Source organism: Aedes aegypti, chromosome 1, assembly GCF_002204515.2.
Source record: "Aedes aegypti strain LVP_AGWG chromosome 1, AaegL5.0 Primary Assembly, whole genome shotgun sequence".
Classification (NCBI taxonomy): Eukaryota; Metazoa; Arthropoda; class Insecta; order Diptera; family Culicidae; genus Aedes; species Aedes aegypti.
Genome location: NC_035107.1, coordinates 208,815,765 through 208,838,088, shown reverse-complemented (window position 1 = coordinate 208,838,088; position 22,324 = coordinate 208,815,765). Strand labels below are relative to the sequence as shown.

Genomic DNA, 22,324 nt, shown 5'->3' with positions numbered 1-22,324 from the left:
CGCTCTATCGTGTTAGTCAATAAAAACAAAGTTTTATAAAAAGTTTTAGGACCCCAATGCATGTGATTGCACGTGCCTACATTTATGCCGGAGAAACAAGCAAAAGATATTATAGTACAAGATAGAGATTGTCGCTGTCGTCACTGTCGGTAACATGCCGGGGCGATAACTGTCAAACAGATTGTACTTTCACGCTAAACTTGCTCCGCTCAAAAATGAGTGACGAGAACACATTTTTATTTTGCTTCTGAACATCATGAACATGCTTCTAAAAATTTCCAATTTGAAATATTGTTCAAATATTTTCGAATTGCCGAAGCACTTCCCAACTTGGGGAAAATACTTGCATTTTCGACCATCTTCCGGTTTTTTGCCAGAAAAAATCCCGAAACCGAAAAACTTCTCATCTTACCAATGGCCAACTGTTTGCTGCTGAGCGGGAGAAGACTGATGACTTTCATTTCCATCGATCCGCGCACAACCTGTTGGCCATTGGCAACACACAAAATGAGTGCGACTTATATAAAATATTCACTCATTCAGTCAGTTCTGCATTGATTGCCTCATTTTGTAAAGTTCGAACACATGCGCTACGTGGATCTTGTTAAGCGTGGCTGAAAAAGAGTAGCAAAACACGGGACAACTCCGCTGCCGCCTTTAAGGTGCAAGTAAACATGAAGTAAATGTTAAAAGTGAAAAAGCAGTTTTCGCCGTTGAAATCAACAAATCGGAAAAAATAAAAACACACAGTCTTTTATTTTGGAAATAAAACAGCCGTGTGTTTTTATTTTTTTCGATTTGTCGATTTCAACGGTGAAAACTGCTCTTTCACTTTTGACATTTGCTTCATTTTTACTTGAGCTTTAAGGTCAAAATGTGTAGAGTCCAAATGTTTACACTGCCACAGCTGCGCGCAGTTTTCAAAAACACAAATCGTCACAAAAATAGCAATATGAAGAGTTCATTTGTTTTCTTTGTGTCTTGTACATGAGCGTCAGCGGAGTTTCATAGTAATTGCTGTCGAGTAACAAAATGTTTGGCCTTAACACATTCGCTTTTGAACTTGACAGTTATGTACCCACCAGATGCAAGGATGGTTCGGCAAGGCAAACAATGGGAACACTAGCGACAATCTCTATCTTGTACTATAATATCTTTTGGTAGAGCTAAAGTGTGCGGCAGTATGATGGGCGTGTATTTGAAGTCGACGAATCCTTATAAGGTTTCACTTCAGCTCCTGTCGTGCACCAGTGCAGGATTTGAATCCAGTTAAATCAGATTCAGAATCTCTGGTATGAAAGAATGGCCGATTTGCTAGTGTGTTTGATCAACATTTTTACTTAAAGCCAAACAAATTTGCTAATCAGAGGCTCGCGCATTGTTTTTCTTCGTGTGTGGTGTTTTAAACGCATCCTGCAGATCTTGTTGCATTAAACAGCATTACATGCAACACATGCTCACTAAATGATGACGTTGTGAAGTGAGTGATGGATTTAAATTCAAATTTGTTCTAAGTGTTACGTCTGTTTGTCTGTGGCTTTGATGTTGTCGGCGCCTAGATCGGCGCCAATGAGTGACACCGCGACGCCATATGTTTGCGCAAAACGGATCACAATCAGACGTGTGAAAGCTGTGAAAGTGTTGACGGATAATCCGAATACGAATAATCTCCTCAGATCGGCGGAAATACTTGTTCAAAATGAGCAACCGTGAAATCCAAATGCGACTCGAAAAACACCGTAAGAGCTTTCGGCAGTTTCGTCAGCAATTCGCCAATATGGTCGAAGCGGTCCATTGTAAGTATGAAATATTTTCGGTTGAACGCGGTTTTTCCTCATTGTAAAACTATTTATTTCCCAGCTATGCAAACCACGATGAGTGAGATGAAGGCAAAACACGACGGAATATCGATTCTTCTGGAATTGAAATTCAGGTCGTTTCGGCCAGACAATGCTGGACGAGATTCTGGAGTAAAATCGGTAGTCGCTAGGAGTGCAGTTACCCGGCTTGAAGGGGATCGTAAGAGGCAAGATGGTCCCAAATCTTACTCGAAATCAGAGCCACACGCAGAAGGAATGGCGAAGAAACCGAAGGCTTACGACACGAGCAGTGAGGAGGAGCCTCCCAGAAAGGAGATACCTCCCCATGTATTGGAGGAACTCGAAAGAAGGCGTGCACTTAAGAGGTATCATGCTTATGCGAGAAGAGTAGCGCTCAGCTACCTGCCGAAGGGACCCGGTAAACCACCCTATCAACTCTTTTAAATATCTATCGAATAATAAATATTTCTGTTGCTTGTTCTTTACTGTTCATTTCGTTACGTATATTCAAGTATTGTAATTTTCACGAATGATTAGGGCCCATTCACAAATTGCATAACGCTAAAGGGGCTGGGTGGGTGTCTTCACAACGTTACGGCTCATACAAAATTTCTAAAATATTTATCCAAAAAGCGTTACGAGGGGGTGGGGTGGGTGCCTAAAATGGCCATTTCCGGCGTTATGAAATATGTGAATGAACCCTCAGACTTTCATGACGAAATTGAGAAGCTGGCAACAATGTATTGATGGTACATTTTCAAACACCATCTACCTTTCATCCTTGATATCATTCACTACCAGCTGGTTTAAACACGAGAACACGATCAGCTGGAGCGTGAGAACAAAGACGATTACTGTAAACATCGGAGGACCAGCTGGTTTTGTTGTGAACACAAGACCAGCTGGTGGGCCGAGAGCAAAGAAAAGAGGGTTTAATATTGAGCTGGCCGGAGATGAACATTAGAGATGGTCGGGTGTCGGGTTTTCAAACCCAAAACCCGACCCGAACCCGATGGGTTCGAACGGGTTTGAACAGATGAGCAACCTGCAAGCTTCCTTATGCATCAGAAATGATGAATTTATCATCTTTTCAAACTCGGGTTTTTTCAGGCTTTTCTGAGAAAACTTTTTTGGGTTTGGGGTCGGGTTCGGGTTTAAACAGCGAAAATTTTTCGGATTCGGGTCGGGTCCGGGTTTGCTTTTCAGTTTTTGTCTCGGGTTCGGGTCGGGTCCGGGTTTGAAGAAATAAAATAAGTCGGGTCCGGGTTTGAACAATGTAAAACCCGACCATCTCTTCTGAACATCATGTACATCAGGATAATTACATGGGCGGCGGTGATCGAAAAGGGGGAGCGAAATCTGAAAAAGAAGAAATTCAGATCACTAAAGTCTAAGTGGTGAACAAAATCGCAAAATATGGGTAATTGAAAAGTTGCAAATGTATTGTCCAATACTGTAGATAAAAGTAAAGGAACTTGTCTTGATGCCATTTGCCGTACTTGCAATTTTCCTTCCCTGGCCTTTCACTCATACCAACCATGCCGAATAAAACGCACTCGCGCTGGGAGAGGCCCCGATGTTGTGTTCCGTTTTCGGCAATGTTCCTCTCGGCTCGGTTGGACGTCAGATCGAGTGTATGTTGGAGTGAATGAGAGTACCGTTTTTCGGGGGTAAAATTTGACACTCGAGAAAGGACGTCTATCGCTGGAGTGAGGAGCAATGCAAATAACTAGAGGGAGAGCGGTGTCGTCGACAGTCACCAGGGTCGGAGCTGTCTGAAGTGCGAGGAGGCGAGAAAAATTGCCGATCAGTGCGAGAAGAAGAGCTGACTCTACTTGTGGTGTCGAATCCGAAGGTGGTGTGAAGTTTTTTTTTGTGGGATCTTGGGAAAAAGAAAATTTCACCCAAGCCGAGTGAGCAAAATCGCGAAACGAAAATCGACGGTGAAATTGCGAAGTGTTCCGGGTTGTGCTAGAATTTGAAGTCGGTCGATGCCGGACGCCTTCTAGAACAAAACTGTCCATAAATTATTAGCAGAAGCGCCGGAAGAGGCGAGTTTTCTGTTTTCCAAAAGTCGTATCATCGGTTCGCCGCGGTGGAATAAGATTTTCGTTTTGCGGTAACCGCAAAAGTGAGTGACGACAGGAAAAATCAAAGCGGGTGAAAAGAGTGTGTCGTTACCCAGTTTGGCTGGCCCGAGTCCAGAGAGCAGGAATCCATTCCGGAACTGGGATCTGTTCCGCCGGGGAGAGTGCGATAAAATTTGCGTTTCGATTTCTATTACGGGTTGTGGGATAAAAAGAAAAGGTTGCTGAAAAAAGAGTGAAGAATAACAAGGCGACGACGACAGAGTGAAGGAACAGAGGAAAAAAAGTGGAGCTCGGCTCGGAATACAACAACAACGACCAGCATTCGGTTCAGCGGCCACAAGGAAGGAAGAAGAAGAAGGGGCCATCAGCCGCCGAGTAGCGGAAGCAAATAGCTCTCGAATCGAGTTTCTTTTTCTTACGGCGTGCCGTCGTTTTTCTGCCGGAGCGCAATCTCCGGGACGTTACTGTCCATCGGAACAACAACACTTCTAGGCAGTTCCGGAGGGAGCGGTCTTTTTGTCCGGAGAGTGGTGGCATCGATTCGTCGGTGAGAAGCACCTTAGAAAAAAAGTTTGCCGAAAGTGAGACGAAGGAGGTTGCCTTTGAACGAGACGTGATTTTGCTTAAAACTAGTCATAATTTGCATCGATAAATATAGGCATCGTTTTCGGGAACCGTGTCGCAAGTGAGTGGTCCGTTTGTCCGTCTGTGTGCTTGTGTAGGGAATCAATATTTGCTTGGCGGCGCGGAGAAAGAAATTGGATTTAGTTGCAGACCTGGGACCACTAATTGGCTAGTTCTTTCCCGAAGGATTAATCCGGGCAAGGATAGAATGCAAATTGAAGGTGAGTTGCTGCTCTTTTTTTTGTAATGCTAGAATTTCCATTTGACCGGTTTATCCGTTCGCAAGTCATCCCCGGGAGTGACTGACATTGTAGTCGCAGAGGTTTCCAAGAATTTTAGCCCACGGAGCACTAGCTCCATTATATTCAAACAATAAATTATTTAAATAAAGTGTTTTTAGCATTGGGTGTAAATGTCCGTGTGATTATGTTTTGAATTTGTAATTGGTCTAGCTGTTACGTCTGTTTGTCTGTGGTTAAACGCTTTAAACCTATACAAATAACTTAACAGAATTACAATAGATATGCAACATGATCAAAGTACAGAGTATGCCGTTTAAAATGTCTGGTAAATCTTGTACGGGGCGCACGAAAGCTAAGCAGCAGTGCTAGGCATATGCCAGAATTTAAGAAAAAAGAATCGAAAATTTTAAAAAGAAAAATTACGGTAAGAATTTATTTAAAATTGTAAACCCTCACTTTCTAAACGTAGCATTGAAGCTTTATCCTTTTTTTTGATGAATTTTAGAAAAGTTGAATTAGGTGATTCTTGTGCTATAAATAGAGTATTGTTTAGACGTATTACAATAATTTAAATATTACTCAGTGCTTGAAGTATCTAAAACAATCATATCACGAAAGATTAATAAATAACACTTGTTTCAAACTGAGTTCGAAACAATTAGCCCATGCGCCCATATGCAGTGTTGACCAGACTCATTTCTCCGAAATTCGAATAGTGAAGCCATGAACTGTTATAACTGTGCGTTGTATTCCTGAGATGGAGGGGGAGGTGATTGGGCTTGAGTGTTGCACATGGGATCCGACAGTTTCGATCTCGGTGGGCCGCAATTCAAGTTTCGGTGAAATGATTCGCACTCACTCACTCAATCATTTCATTTCACCGAAACTTGAATTGTGTGCAGTACTCAAGCTTAACCATCTGCTTTTCTATCTTAGGAGGATAGAGCATGGTTGTAGTAGTTCGTGGCTTCGTAGTTCGGAAAATGTTATTTTCGGGGAAATGAGTCTGAGCAACACTGCCCATATGAGTTTAACCAGCCTTTATAGAAACGCGTATTTAGAATAGAAATAGTCATTGTAGAGATAAAAGGCTAGACCTAACGTCCAAGAATCCGTCATCGTAATCATCGAAACTTCAAGAGTAGTTTTTCTGTTCAAAATTGAAAATTATTCGATGAAAATGTGTTTTTGGTTGGAGAATAGAATACAGTGAACACATATCTTTAGAGTACATTTTCTTGATTTTGAACGACAAAAATGCTTCTGAAAATTCTGAAATCAATGACGAACGCCTGTCTTTTAAATCCGCGAATTAATGTCACCACTGAGGGTAAAGTTAAATGATGACACATGTTTAGTTTATTGCATTTGGGCTAGTAGCCCGGAAAAATGGTAAGCAGGCGAAAGATTTAATAATGCAAGTTTTATATCAACAATAAAACAATACATAGATGACTCAATTTTGTCAGACCCTTTTTCAAAACTTTGGTTTCCGTTTCAAAAAGTAAGCAATTCATAAATGTTACTTCATTCCTATATTGTGCATACTCATGGAAACTTCAACAGAACCAAAAATTGACTTCGAAAAAAAAAACAAACATGAAACAGTGAAAACGAAATGTCCTCTTTTCGTGGGAGCAAAATGGGGTCAGTACTGTGTTGATACACTCGCGTAATCAAATTTACTTGTCATCAACAATCAAATATACGATTTTGCATAAAATTGTGCAGTTTAATGTAGTTTGGTAAGTGCCTCTACAAACAGAGAGGAGGCTTAGTTTGCAACTATATTTAATACAAATCGATATGATCTTTGCTTGCCATATATACAAAACATAATTATTAATGATTACTTAAGAATAAGAACGTACAAAGTACCGGAAAAACTACTTTTAATCAAAATTTCGAAATAATCTTTGGCATTAATAAGATTAGAACGCCAATACTGAAGATATTTTTTATATGAACCCGACATTTTTTCAAGTATTTCTTCTACGACGTTTCTTTTGTGAAATACAGTGAAATCTCCATGAGTCGATGTCCCATGACCAGTGTTGACCAGACTCATTTCCCCGAAATTCGAATTGTGAAGCCATGAACTGTTATAACTGTGCGTTGTATTCCTGAGATGGAGGGGGAGGTGGTTGGGCTTGAGTGTTGCACATGGGATCCGACAGTTTCGATCTCGGTTGGTCGCAATTCAAGTTTCGGTGAAATGATTCGCACTCATTCACTCACTCATTTCATTTCACCGAAACTTGAATTGTGGCTCTCTGGGATCAAAATTGATCGATCTTGTGAGCAGTACTCAAGCTTAACCATCTGCTTTTCTATCTTAGGAGGATAGAGCATGGTTGTTGTAGTTCGTGGCTTCGTAGTTCGGAAAATGTTATTTTCGGGGAAATGAGTCTGAACAACACTGCCCATGACTCGATATCGACTCTTGAAACCATACTAAAAACAAAATTTCATGGTGACTATGATGGTCCCCTCAAACGGCTTTCCATGGCATTTGTTTCCATGAGACGATGGTCCCTTCCGATATCGACTCATGGAGGTTTGACTGTACATGGATAAGCAAACACCATCATATTAAAAAAAAAAATAAGGTTGCTTTTCATGTTTTGCAAAAATATTGTTTTATTTATAAGATGAAGAATAAATAAAAAATAATAAGTTTAAAATGCAAGCCATTTATTGTATGAAACCCCCATCAATTTGTGGTTCAAAGATCCAACATTGTTGGTATAATTTAGTATGTGTATAAATGCCTGTGTTTTATGAAAATTGTTACACGATTTTCAGTAATATTCCTATAGTTAGTCCAAATCTGAGCCAGCTATGAACTTAACTTTTGTTAAGAAAATTTGCTTTCAAAATTAATTAAATGGATTTTTTTATGATAAGGTATCTTCTTCTTTCTGGCGTTACGTCCTCACTGGGACAAAGCCTGCTTCTCAGCTTAGTGTTATATCGTGTGGCAGGTACGAAGATACTCTATGCCCTGAGAAGTCGAGAAAATTTCCAACCCGAAAAGATCCTCGACCGGTGGGATTGGAATCCACGACCCTCAGCTTGGTCTTGCTGAATAGCTACGCGTTTACCGCTACGGCTATCTGGGCCCCAAAGGTATCTACATACATAATAAAACTTAGCCTTCTTTAGAAAATCCTCTTAGATTTTTGGATATCGTTATTCATGACAATATAAATTTAGTATAATTCATGATTGTAGGTATTTAAGCAGTTTTTGTGGCATCAACAAAATCCGGGAAAATCGCGGCTGTTGTAACAGCCCTGTATTTATTTTGACCAACGTTTCGGTCCGTTTGTTGGTCGCTGGATAAAGTAAAATCACAGTTTTTTTTTTGTTTTGTCAAGACTGAAAAGCAACAGACTTCGTGGGACCGTCCATAAATGACGTAGTATTTTAGGGGGGATGGGGGAGTCTACGATTTTGCTACGAACCATGTATTAGGTATGGGCAGTGAGTCAAATTATCATCAAAATAGACAAAAAAACAAACAACAAAGCAAACTCGCTCACAACCGTTTGTCGCAACTGTTGAGGATAAGGACACAATCAAAAGCAAAATTGTCATGACAATCACAGAGCGCAACATTGTTACAACCTTTTCAACTCGTTTGATAATGTGTCGTTGTTTACCAACAGAAAGTTCTCAAAAATTGCAATGCGAATCCCACACGTGGTGGTCGATCTTTGTCATATTCATCTTTGTCATATTCGATCTTTGTCTGGGTATGGGAAAATAGGCTACGAAGGGGGATGGGGGTGTCAAATATTGGCCAAAAAATGCTATTTATGGACGCTGCCTAAGAGTATTTTCCGTTGATTTCCGCAGAAATTCATACTAATAAACTCAGCAGGTCTGTCAGGAATTGCGCCGACACATAAGTTTCAAAACTTTATCATAAGTTTTATCACGACAGTCAACAAATAAACTCCAGATATTTTGTCAAAAATATCTGTGCAGTATTTATCTGAATTATTCCACAAAGTTAGCAAAGGATCCTTTCCTCACTAGACACTGATCGAAAAAAATAATCTTTGCGTTAGATTAATAAAAACCAGTAAAACATTGCTGGCCTGCTATTCAAATTCAAGAAGCTGATACAGAGATCATCAGATCACGAAAATAGTAACTTTAGTGACTATTTTTCTGAAAAAAGGGACTTTAGTGACTTTTACCTGCAAATAGTGACTTTTTAGAGACCAGGTCGAAAAAGGTAACTAAGTCAATAAAAAGTGATTCGCTACCAGGCATGTACACAAGAGAAACATTGACCGCCTACAGTGCAAACTCAACGAAGCTAGACGAACAATACACATGGGGATTTTTTTTTTATTTCCGTACGGGTTTGGGTTGAAAGGTCCCAGATATTCATGAAACTTTTTCCACAGGCAGGGCTCATCAATATATGAATAAAAAAAAAATTGAGAATAATTCAGGGTCGCCTATTTTTCCGGAAAACTTAGTTGGAAATATTTTGTTTTTCCCTGGTACTACTTACTTTGAAAAATCATAACTCAAGAACGAAGCATCGTAGAAACAAAGTTTTTTTTTTTCATAATTAAAGCAAATGATAGCAAATTTTCTAAGGAATAGAAAAAAATGTTAACTGGAAAAAGTTTTCCACAAAATTTTCCACCGTTGAGAAAATTCGTAAAGAAAAGCCGGAAAAACTATGCTCCAACTCGTGGAAAATTTTCAAAAAAATATTTTTGAGAAGTTAATTTCATAAGCTTTAATCGCTAAAATTTTTGAAATGGTATTTTTTTTTTCGTTTTTGAGTTATGGCCAATTTTGTAAAAAATGTGCTATTTTGTGCCTTTTCTTTGAAAAATCATAGCTCAGAGAAAGAAGCATCGTAGAAACAAAGTTTTTTTTTATGAAAATGAAAGCAAATTTTCTAAAGAATACAAAAAAAAGTTTACTAGTTAAATAGTTTTCCACAAAATTTTCCACCGTTGAGAAAATTCATAAAGAAAAGCCGGGAAAACTATGTTCCAACTCGTGTAAGATTTTTAAAGAAATATTTTTGAGAACAGAATTTTATAAATTTCAATCACTGAAATTTTTAAGATGTACTACTTTTTAATTCCTGCGTTTGGTCATAGTTTTGTGAAAAATGCCCAGATTTCTCGTACAAGTCTTTTCGTTCGAAAATCATAACTGAAGATAAAAGTGTCACATAAACATTATTTTTGTCAAATCGGAATCAAATTTTCTCAAAACTTTGAGATTTTTTGAAATGGAATAAGTTTCCCAGGACATTTTTCACCGTTAAGGAAAATAAATAATGATAACCCGATTAGCTATTCCAGCTTACAAACAAAGTATATTTGAAAAGAGCGATTAAAAGGATCCAATTTTGAACATTTTTTAAATACGCTTATTTTTCGTTCCTAAAACATGATCAAATATTGCCATGGATAGTTTGGCATGATAGTTGAGAGCGGTCATAGCAATAATCATCAATAACTAGGTTAGTAGCGAGCCATTTTTCAGTGACTTTGTTGATGCTGGTCACTAAAAGCCTATTTTTCAATGCGTATCCGTCCAGAAAAAAAAGCAAAATTAAAATTGCTGCTAATTTGGATATTTTTAACCCATTGCCTTCGTTTTAGCTCCGAATGTCTAGTTTTTCGAGGGTCATTTTTCTTATAAGAATAAAAGTGGCGATAAACAGGCAACTTTATCGAAGTTCTGCGACCCGGATCGTTTTTCGGATTCTACGCCCGTGTTAAGTACCAGAACGGGCAAAATTCTTTATGTTGGCTGATGCTGCCTATGCTGTGGACATGTTAACGAGAAAACGGAACACAGATAATTCGTTGAGAAAGGCACAATAGATGTGTCCGAAACGTCGGATGAAAACTTAAAATCCGTTTTTGAGCATAGAACTAGAATAAACTAGAACACCAGGGGTTCGGAATCATTTTCATTTTTTTTTTAATCCTCTGCAGAGCTTTCTTCCTGGTATTATAACAGCTAGTCCATATTGGTACAGCATACAACATGGCTGACCTGAAAATTTGTGTGAAGATCAAAAGCTTTTTCTTAACACAAAGTTTTGATTTTCGATTAATCAGTGGATAAAGACATTTTACATATTTGATACATTTTTCTTGTATGTCCTCAATGTGATTTTTAAAAGTTAAATTTTTATCTAACATGGGACCTAGATACTTAACTTCATCTGACCAATTTATTGGAACCCCTCCCATTGTGACAACATGTCTATTTGTAGCTTGTTAAAAAAATGTTTTCCCACAAAAATTGACGATAAAAAATAATGCAAGTGGAAAACTTAATAATTAAAAATATATTGTTATAGTTACACACTAGATATTTTATGCAATAATGCGAACCACTTATCAACGCTTCGCGGAGCACTTGGTGCTCCGGGGAGCCCGACTTGAAAACCGCTGAATGTAGGGAAAAGTCAGCCAGCACTGCAAAGAATCATGCACGGGGTGTGTGTAGAGATCTATGGGTGGAATAGGACGATGGTACCAACACTAGTGTGCCTTTACGCGATAAAATAGCATATGCGTTGGTCAAAGCCACAACCTGTCGTGTTTGGCATTGTTGTGGAATTACTACTACCCATGCCATCATGCTCGGCTAGACCTCTCGTGGTGGAATCTGTGCCAAAATTAGACGAATGAAAGCGGCGGAGGACGGCAGTCCAAGTACGGATACTGTGTGTAATCATTCATCATCTTCTCTTTTCGAACGGTAAGCAGGCATTGATTACCGTGGAAGCAGCTGAAGATCATACTCCTAGACTAATGAGTTCGCATCGTACCCTCGTGCTGTGCGTACCCACATTTTTCCTGCTCTCGGAAGTTTTTAAAACTACCTAAAGCAGTACTTTTCAGTGCTACCTTTTTCTACCTATTGATCCCTTTTCGATCCTTGTTTGTTGGACCCGTTAGCGAAAGCTAGCGGTGGTAATCCTTCTTGGACCATATTGAAAAAAAAAACAACCTCTTAGAAGGTCACTTCTACTTTCGTTTATTCACTGAACATGTTTGCTACCACGAACATAAAAAAGGGTGAACTCACAACTTCCTTCCAAAAAAGTGGTTTTTTAAACTGTCACTAAACGTGGCAAAAATGGAATAAAGAACGTTTTTTTAAAATGCGCGCCTTTTTTCAAGGGTGGATAATGTTGATAATTGCATCGAAATGAGCAGTCAGTTCGATGTTTTAGACAAAGGAGATTGGGCAAATCTGGGCCCGGAATGTACACAGATGACTCATATGTCATTTGAAAGATCTGAATGAGACAAGAAAAAGTTGGTATGGGGTCAAAAATATCCGTCGTGGGAGAAAAAAGTTATTCCGCATGGTTTGAGATGGATTTTCTATGTATTTTATTATATTTTTGCTATATTTTTTATCGATTAAAAATGAAAACATATATTTTTCTGCACCTATATGATGATTAGATGTTCTATGTTTTAAAGAAGTGAATTAGGACTTTGATTCAAAGATGAAAAAATTACATGTTAGACCGTAATAACATTAAAAATCATTTTAAAATACATATGTTTATTCAGTAAAGTTTTCTACCAGACCCTGCTATCCACATTATACTAATCACAATTCCTAACGGTTTTTTAACCGACCTATACGATATTTTTTGTTCGTAATAAGGTAACTTGTATCCTAAAAAAAGTCAGCCTCATTCGATGAAAAGTAATTGGGAAACAGTGGTGAAAGAAAAGTGTGTGGTGTCTTATAAAAGAACTGACTGTATTGTTTTTTGCTGAAGTAAATATTTCTCCAGGACGAATTTTACGAAGAGATCAATAAAACCATCAACTCAATCCACTCAACCTCAATGAACAACATCATCAGCATCGAAAAACGTTAAATGTGAGTTGATATGCTCATTGCTAAATGCTACGCAGTAACATATGCGTAGTTTTAGGATTTCATGTGTTTAAATCAATGGCAATCTAGCTCACTAGTATAAACCATCTGAGCTCCTACATTATTCAACCAGTCTTAAGTTAAAATGGCCATCATTATCGTTTTACGAATTGGTATACGAATGCCGTGGAGTCCAATGATCTTATTGTTTTTTTTTTTTTTTTTGAATTTGTTAATCGGTTTAATAGACCGATATATTTTGCTCGAAGTAAGAGGGAGCATGGAGAAGAAAGCAATGAATACTAGATGGATAGGTACCATAAGGGAACGGCGAGAGAAATTGGATTAGATGTTGAAGAGGGCATACCATATGAAACAGTATTACTTGAAACGTCCTTCCTTGTGGCTAACGTCCCCTATGGGAACGGCTAGGTGTGTTTAGAGAATGACACTACCAAGACAGCATATCTTATATTATCTCCTATCTCTCTCCGTCTGTTACCCTCCAGTAACTTGTGTACAAGCCCTTGACAATTTTTATGCAAGTTTTACAGATAGAAGAAAAGACAGATAGATAAGCACTAACGTTTTCTGTAGGCAGAGTATTTAACCCCTTGGCTCTACTCTTCTTGCAGATGTTATAACTGCCAGGTTCTTAAGAATAGTAATTACTATCAGCCGATGCAGACAAGCGATCAACTTTTCCGGGCTCATCTTGATGAGTTCCACTCATATACCATCATCAACAATTGCTGTGTTATTCTTGAGCTGTTGAACGTCATCCTTAACTTCACTCAAAGTGGGATCTGGTTGGCTGCTTTTGTCCAACATTCGGACGTTGAAATGCTCTCCTTTGCCTTGAACCTCCGGTCCTGTGTCATCAACACAAGTCGGCTGCTTCCGCTTCTGTGTATGGTGCTTCACTTTTTTTTCCTCTAGAATAATTCTAAACTCTTCAGCAAACCAATCGTACCATAGACTACGTTCAACGCACAATGACTCCACCTGTGAGTTGATGGCTATTTTTACTGTAGTACAATAGCCAAGAAGGGTTTCAGCAAGCAAAAGCTATTCCGCTTACGCTTGCTAGAGATGTTGAACGATGCTGTGGCGACATCCGTGTAATTCAGACGCTGAAGGTCATGCTGAGGCGGGCGTCGGTACCGTTCATTGTTAACGACAGGAAGTTTGAAGCGCATTTTTATAATTATCAGGTAGTGAGTAGAGTGAATGTTAGCACCACGATAGATTTTGACGTTGATTATGTCGGAGATGATTGCTTGATAGATTCGAGATTTCATTTACTGTGGATAACTAGCGATCACCATTGGTACGGAAGGTTATCTTAGAAGAAGGTGCTAGACTATAATGACCATATTCTTAGAGGCGGCAAAACAGTCCAGCATTGGACATTCATGTTTGCCAGTCCGACAGCACTGATCTTCCCAATCGTCCATCTCAATTCCTTATCTTGGCGTTCTAATCTCTTACAATGATCTTATCGTGGAAACATGGGTGGCGGTCCTACTTGCGTTCCAGCTGCGTCTTTGTCATCCGTTGATCGACCGTTGATCCTCAACATGCACACTCTTTTGTTGATTGACCACCATCCGATCTCATGTTTTTGCATGTCGTTCATCACGATGAAAGCTGTTCCCAGCTCAAGTGTGTCGCGCAGCTCTGGAAGATGGTATGATTACTTCTTAACATTCACAGTTCTTAGCGAAGCATTTGTGGAGCCACATGTGCTCAGGCGTCGCCAATGGAGCTGACATTGATAGCAAACCGAAATGGTTCTGCTCGAATTATTGGCAGTTTGTTCACAGCAAACAGTTACTTCTAGTTCAAATGATCTCCTTCTCTGAGAAACAATAGCATGCTAGTATAATGTTATTGATATCAAAGATATAAGTGAGGTAACTGATGCGCGGATTTCCAGCACGCTGAAGCTGTGTACGACAAGCGAGGTATTTCTTCCAGTGTAGTACAGAATACAACAACACAACCAATGTAATGATAAAACGAATATAGTTTGGAAAGTCCTTCCTGAGTAAACCGCCGGTTTATACAAACATATTGCTAGAACACTGAAATAGAATAATACGATTTGATATTTGTGTCCAACTGTTACCTAAAGTGACGTGTTTGAGAAACGCTCATACCTATATCTTTATATTTTTTTATCACCGTATGTTTTAAGTACCTATTCACATTTCAGCAACTCAAAACGTTCTGAAATCTGTGTCAAATCACAACATTTTTAAAATATTTACAATTAAGATAAAAACATACCTAAGCACATACATAGTCACGAATTCAAAACATTTGCGCAAGTAAATATTATTCAATAGGAACTGTCCAAAGACCAAAACATACCTCTTCTTACACCATTCTAGCACACATAACTTTTTTCTCCCACGACGAATATTTTTGGCCCTATATCAACTTTTTTTTGTCTCATTTAGATCTTTCAAATGATATATAAGTCATCCGTGTACATTCCGGGACCAAACTCCATACATTTTTGCCCAATCTCCTTTTCCGAACATCAAATTGAAGCAGTCTCTAGCCCAGGCTCTTTGATTTAAGCAAAGAAACAAAGAGTGCCGCCAATCGTGATCAGTTGTTCCGAATTTTGAGGATTTAGGCAGGAGATCTTGAACTTCATTAGGCGAATCAAGGTTTCCTTTCAAATCGCAAGGAAGATGACTGTCGCGTTTTCCGGAAACTCTTTAAGATTGCGAATTTCTTCCTAAACCTCTTGAAGAAAAAAAAGCACACGTTTTTACTTATGACGAAAAACTGAACTTTTGATCAAGGTTGTCTTCAAAGGCCTCTCAAGTGACTAAAAGTCAACTGAAGCTATGAAAAATGGAATACATGATCTTCTTGAATTTTCCCCAGTCCAAGTAGTAATCATTATGAAAAAGATAATCCAACCTGGCATTCGTCGGAAAGGGCTTTCTCAAGAATATCGTTTGGCTTACTTTAACAAAAGTGCTCTAAACAATATTAAAGCTTTAGAAAAAGTTAAAGTTATTTTCGATGTCCGAGTGACATGGGGACATTTCTATATACCTGGAGGGAATTTTGCCCAATTCTGTTATTATTGTTATTCCTTTACGTGTTAATCAATGTCGTCTTGCCAACATGTTTTTATTGAATAACTTTTTTTACAAAAATGTCGAATTTATTTGCGGTCTTCGGCAATATTCTGAATAACTATCGAGATCTGGGTTCAGAATTTTTATAAAGGTCAATGGGCGATCTTTGGCGTTTTTTCTCTGTACAAGCAAGTTTTCCCATACAAACTTTGAACGGTTGGCGCTAAAATATAGTTTCACCGTATAAGCTGAAATTTTGCACAATTGTTATGGGACCTACAGTCGACTCTACACAACTCGATATATTCTATAACTCGATGGATTTTTCGGTCCCTTCAAATTTCCATACATCGTGCTCTGCATAGATTTATGGACAAAAGGTCGAAAGGACAAAAGTTCGAAAACGATTTGCATGGTGGAAAATTTTTCCTACTTTGAAAAAAGATTTTTGACCTTTTGTCCCTTCTCTTTTGTTCTTTTGTTTTCAAGCCTCGTAGGATAAATTTACGACTCGTGCTGTAAAAATCATCATTCTGCAACTTGTTCCGTAAATTATTATTTAAAAACCTCAGTAGCAAATTCTGGTCTTGAAAGAGGAAAACAAATTATTACTAATTGCGAAAAAGCTCAAAAACGTGCTACGCAGTTTAAAAGCGCGCATAACTTCAATGTAGGACTCACTACACGCTGAATTTCCTCCGCTCAAAAATGAGTGCCGAGCACAAAATCGGCCTCTTATCGTGTAGCACATTTTCTGTGCAAAGGAGACTGTACATAGATTTGTGTAAACGGTGGTGAACAAAACTGGATGAGTAAAAATTTTCCTAAATAATTACATAAAGTAAAGAAGTTTAAAGGTTTTATCCACTCAAAGTTAGAAACAGCGTCTAATTGTCGTACACTTTGGTGACAAACTGTCCACCTTAAAAATCACACTTTATCGTTGAAAACATTAGTTTGTTTGGTATCAGAGGATGGAGGAGTTTTTAGAGAACGTGTTTTTCATGGTCACAATGAAATATTTTGCCAGGGCCAGGGTTTTGAGGGCATTTGCGTCTTATGGGTTTTATACGCCTGTAGTTTTTGTTTGAGTTTAATAAAAAATAAATACGGAAGTCTATAACAGTTTTTTTAGGAAGAAATTTGATACTTCGGTGAGAAACAACTTATAACAATACTAGCTCATAGGTTCTGAGCATAACAGAGCCGCTTATCACAATTATATGAAGGTTCAACCAAAATTAACCGTTTTTCCGAAAATATGTTTAAGTCTCCAATGATCCAGGTATGAACCCATTCTATCATTTGATATGGGCGAATGCTGGAGACAAGGTCTGTAAAGAATCTCACCCCATAGTTGATGTTTTAAAAGCCTTCATCACAAAGATAGTGAACTCGATGGCCGCATTATAAAATTTGAATTTCTCTCTAGTAAGGTGAAAGAACATATACACATCATCAAACACAGCTTGATAAATATACTTCAGCTTGATAAATATACTTTCATAGCTGCCTATTTGCCTTTTTAATGCTCTGGACAGCAAGTTAATTTGCTCCAAACTGACTTGCGAAAATAAACTCGCAATAAGTCAAAATTTGTTTTCATTGGTGACTTTAATGCCAAACATCGGTCATGGAATAATTCTCAAAGTAATTCCAACGGCAGAATTTTATTTGATGAGTGCTCTTCAGGATATTTCTCAATTCAATACCCTGATAGCCCTACATGTTTTTCCTTTTCTAGAAATCCATTTACGATTGACTTGGTCTTAACCGACTCTAGTCATCTTTGTAGCCAATTAGTTACTCATGCTGATTTTGATTCTGATCATGTCCCTGTTACATTTCAAATATCCCATGAAGCGATTCTCAGTCCTATCAGCTCCACTTTCAATTATTTTCGAGCCGACTGGAATATACATGAAACATATATTGACTCTGATTTTGATGTTAACATTTCTTTACAAACAAAATTTGATATTGACAATGCTCTTGAAACTTTAACAAATTCCATTGTTGAAGTCAGGAGCATAGCAATTTCAAAATGTGAATTAAAATTTGAATCAGTGATTATAAACGATGATCTTAAACTCTTGACCCGTCTTAACAACGTGAGGAGAAGGCAATTTCAACGCACTTGTGATCCTGCTATGAAAATTATATGGCAGGATTTGCAGAAAGCAATCAAGAAACGTTTTTCACAATTAAGAAACAAAAAAATTGAAAATAAAATTTCTCAACTGGACCCTGGCTCTAAACCCTTTTGGAAATTATCTAAGATTTTGAAAAAACCTCGGAGGGCAATACCGTCATTGAAAGAGAAAAACAAATTATTACTAACTAATTGCAAAAAAGCTCAAAAACTTGCTATGCAGTTTGAAAGCGCGCACAATTTCAATTTAGGATTTACAAGTCCAATAGAAAATCAAGTTACTCAGGACTTCGAAAATATTCTCAATCAAGAGAACGTTTTCGAAAATTCCTGCGAGACTGACTTGGAAGAAGTGAGAACTATTATTAAAAAAAAAATAAAAAAAATATGAAAGCTCCTGGCGATGATGGAATTTTCAACATCCCCATCAAGAAACTTCCAGAAAGTAGCTTATCATATTTAGTTGAAATATTTAACAAATATTTTCAGTTGGCATATTTTCCTGACAAATGGAAAAATGCTAAGGTTGTACCAATTTTAAAACCAGACAAAAATCCTGCAGAAGCTTCTAGCTATCGTCCAATCAGTTTGCTTTCCTCCATCAGTAAACTTTTTGAAAAGGTCATTTTGAACAGGATGAAGGCCCACATCAACGAAAATTCAATTATTGCCAATGAACAGTTCGGATTCCGCCATGGACATTCGACCACTCATCAACTTTTACGTGTAACAAATTTGATCCGTTCCAACAAATCTGAAGGCTATTCTACTGGTCTTGCTCTTCTAGACATAGAAAAAGCATTCGACAGTGTTTGGCATGAAGGTTTGATCGTAAAATTAAAAAACTTTAATTTTCCGACATACATTGTTAGAATAATTCAAAGTTATCTGTCAAATCGTACACTTCAGGTTAATTATCAGAACTCCAGGTCTGAAAGACTTTCTGTAAGAGCTGGTGTTCCTCAAGATAGCATTTTGGGACCATTATTATACAATATTTTCACATCTGACTTACCTGAGCTATCTCAGGGATGTCAACAATTCTTGTTTGCGGATGACACTGGCTTCTCCACCAAAAAAGTTTGGATATTTTTGCTTCATACTTGCAAAAATGGAAGATTTCTTGTAATGCTTCCAAAACTCAACTAATAATATTCATACATGAACCAAAAGCTCTTTATTTGAAACCTTCAAGTAGACATGTTGTCACGATGAGAGGGGTTCCAATAAATTGGTCAGATGAACTTAAGTATCTAGGGTTAGGTTGAGTAAATTGTAAACTCTGTTTTTTTATCTCTCTTATTAGCAGGTGAAATCAACGCATCTGTAAAAAATCCTAACTGCTACGGCAAATGAAACATAAAATGTTGTTAATCAAATGTTAATAAGAGCTTAATTATGTTTTACCAAATTAGGATGATAGTTTTGTTTAATACAGAACACCTAGATATAAGAAATGAATTAAATATTTGAAATGATACTAACACACTTAGAATAAAACACATAATTCGGTGAAATAAACCACAGGGTCTGAACTGTAAAATACGCTTCTACGGATTTTTATGTGAAACACTAATGTTTTGAACAGAACTGTCAAATATTTACCGAATATTCTGTAAAGGCAGAAAAAGTACAAATTTCTGTAAAATTTTCACATGGTGTTCCGTGAAGATGAAATATTTCACTGTTTGCACCGAAAATCTGTGAAATCAATTGTCAAATGCCAACCGCGGTTTGAACCAAAATTGGTGCTGTTTCAAATGAAGAAGTTAAATAGAATAACTAACAACTAAGTGAAATGGAAAATGGACATCCAAAATAAGTGAGGCTGATTGATAGTTGTATAATAATTGTAAGGAATTCTCTGTTTTAGAATCCTAATAAAATTAAGGTGTACATGTTTAAAAAAGGGAATAAAATGTTTTATTTTGCATATATTGTTTTACTTCAATCAATTAGTTTAGCCCATTCGTGTCATTCATTTTGTACCGTTCTGATTCAAATTCTGGACACTCAACTTTGTATGGGAAAGTTTTCAATTGAAATGTTTCAAAATTTGCCGTTCGAAAGTTCCCATTTTGGAGACTCGTTTTAATATGATTTTTCCATAGCAATCCATGAAAATTTACAATGCTTAACTAGTTTTGACGTTTTTCTTATGCCTGGTAGTGTTTATTTAATGATTTAACTTTTCCAACTTTGCTTATCACGAACTGTCCGGAATTTGAATCAAAGTGTCCGGAATAAGAAGCAAAAGTGAGGTGGTGTCCGGAATAAGAATCGTGAAGAGGGCACACATTTCTATTTATTTAAATTTATTGAAGTTGTGCAATTCAAATCTTCACCTACCATTCGAAAGGTAAGTGTCCTGATAGCATGATAACGCTGAGGAATCATAGACATTGATTTAATTTATATGCTTTTCGTCGGCTCACACTTCAAAGAGGCCTTAAGTGTCCGTAATATGAATCAAAACGGTAGTTATATTTAGAATGCAGCAAACGCTTCTAAATTATTGCATTAATAACATGTCATCGAAAATCCGAAAGGAAATTTTATCCCTTTTCACAGAACTTCTGTAAAATTATACATATTCAATCGGTAAAATGCCAATAGAATACACAATGAAAAAGTCCCAGTAGATCTGTAAAAAATCACCGAAAGCTCAGTAAAACCTCCAATCAACAATCAACAATTCCACAGAAAATTTGGTGCTTTTGCCAGATGAAATTTTTCTAGATTTACAGATTGCTCGGTGAAAAAATCACCGAACGGATTACCGAAAAATCTGCTGTTGAGAATTCGGTGAATAAATAAGTGTGAATAAAGAATATATAAAATGTCTGTATCGACTTATTAGCAGAAAATTGAAACTTTGTCTTAAGAAAAAGCTTTTGATCTTCAGACAAATTATTAGGCCAGCCAAGCAGGTGAAATCAACTCTCCTGAAAACATTCGGAACTGCTACGGCAAATGAAAATGTAATACCTACACTACCCACCATAAGTATGGAATCGTTGCAATACAGAGTATTGCAGCACTTTTAAGTTTAGCATTACCTAAAATCCAGTTCTAAAAGTTTCTTTAACTAAAATAAAAAAAAAATCGCAGGGGCTGAAAGACGTATTGTTAAAGATGACCTCCAAAATATATTAATCTAGCACCTCATAATCATGAGATAATATTCATATTAGGTGATGCTAAACTTTTCAAGGTGCTGCAATATTCAGTATGAGTGTTGCAATACGCGATTCCATACTTATGGTGGATAGTGTATGTTGTTAACAAAATGTTAATAGAAACTTTAATGATAGTGTTGTCGAACACAGAACACCTGGATATAAGAAATGAATGTAATAATGTTATAAATGATACTATTCTGCTTTGATGTAACGTAGTGAAAATACAAATTGAGTCACGTTATACTATATAAGGTACTACTGTATAATTGGTTTCGAGTTCATCAGACTCTTTCAAACTCATAAAACAAACTTACCACAATTTAAAACTTTGTCAGTAACACATTGGCACACTTCAAGTTTTTAAACGATACGTCTATCTTTTCTCCTGTGCCTACCCGAACGCATGTTTGACTCAAACGCCCATCCTGTATGGGTATTTCCGCCTTGCGGTACAACCTATCATCTAAAACTCTTCTTCCCTGTGGCTCCTGTCGACTAGTGCGTAGAAATGCATGCATCGATCTTCCATTGATTCCTCTTCACACCCAAAGCAAAACCAGCACCACATTCTATTTTCTCCGCTTAAGGAGACGGCTCGGTTTGCGTAAAAACTGTGCGTTGAGTACGACCAGTTTTGCACTGGTGAGTGTGTTCTTGCGGTTCTCGCTCGCGCTGAGTGTTTCCAATGCGACTGTCAACAAATCGCCACTCACTGCTGCGAGTGATGGAATGAACGGCGAATTCGCCGCAAGTCTGACAATCGTAAATCCAGCAACAACAGAAACGTTGAAATTGGCTGCCTTATTTGTTTGAATATGTGTCGTTGTATGGCTGCGAATAGCAGTAGTGGTAGTAGTAAAAAATACGCAAATTGGCCACTCACGTTCTCTCTGGCCGACGACAGCGGAGATCGTTGGCTGGCTGAGTGGGTTCAGAACGGGAAAAAACGGGACTGGAAGCCGCGGCAGAAAGGCGGATAGGAGCAGCCGCGATGTTTGTTGGTATATAGGAGATTGCATTGCTCCGCCATTTTGATTTTTATTTACATATTTTTGCGTGGAGAGTTTTGCGAGGTTCAAGGAAGAGCACTTCGGGGGTGGTGTGCATTTGTTTATTTATTGAGTTGTCAGAGATCGATTGCATAATGAATGCATTTTTTTTCTGCCATTTGAAGGATGCGTGGGGTTCGGGGAAGACTTGACGTT

At 37.8% G+C, this 22,324-nt stretch overlaps 2 protein-coding genes across 4 annotated transcripts in view; both read left to right on the top strand.

Annotated features, from left to right (window-relative positions):
* The first annotated feature begins 1,583 nt into the window (after positions 1-1,583).
* LOC110674605 lies at positions 1,584-2,286 on the top strand. Its single transcript, XM_021838704.1, has 2 exons — positions 1,584-1,796; positions 1,861-2,286. The coding sequence occupies exons 1-2, from the start codon at positions 1,700-1,702 to the stop codon at positions 2,262-2,264; spliced, it is 501 nt and encodes a 166-aa protein (XP_021694396.1). The 5' UTR covers positions 1,584-1,699; the 3' UTR covers positions 2,265-2,286.
* Positions 2,287-3,589: 1,303 nt separating this feature from the next.
* Positions 3,590-22,324, top strand: part of LOC5570245 (serine/threonine-protein phosphatase 2A 56 kDa regulatory subunit epsilon isoform) — a 219,532-nt gene continuing 200,797 nt past the window's right edge. The window contains exon 1 of one of the 3 annotated variants that reach the window (XM_021857396.1): positions 3,590-3,675. The gene's annotated coding sequence lies outside the window, so the exon portion shown is untranslated. Of the gene's footprint in view, positions 4,458-4,568; positions 4,756-22,324 lie in introns of those variants that run through there. The other 2 variants (XM_021857393.1, XM_021857392.1) reach the window with 2 other exon arrangements.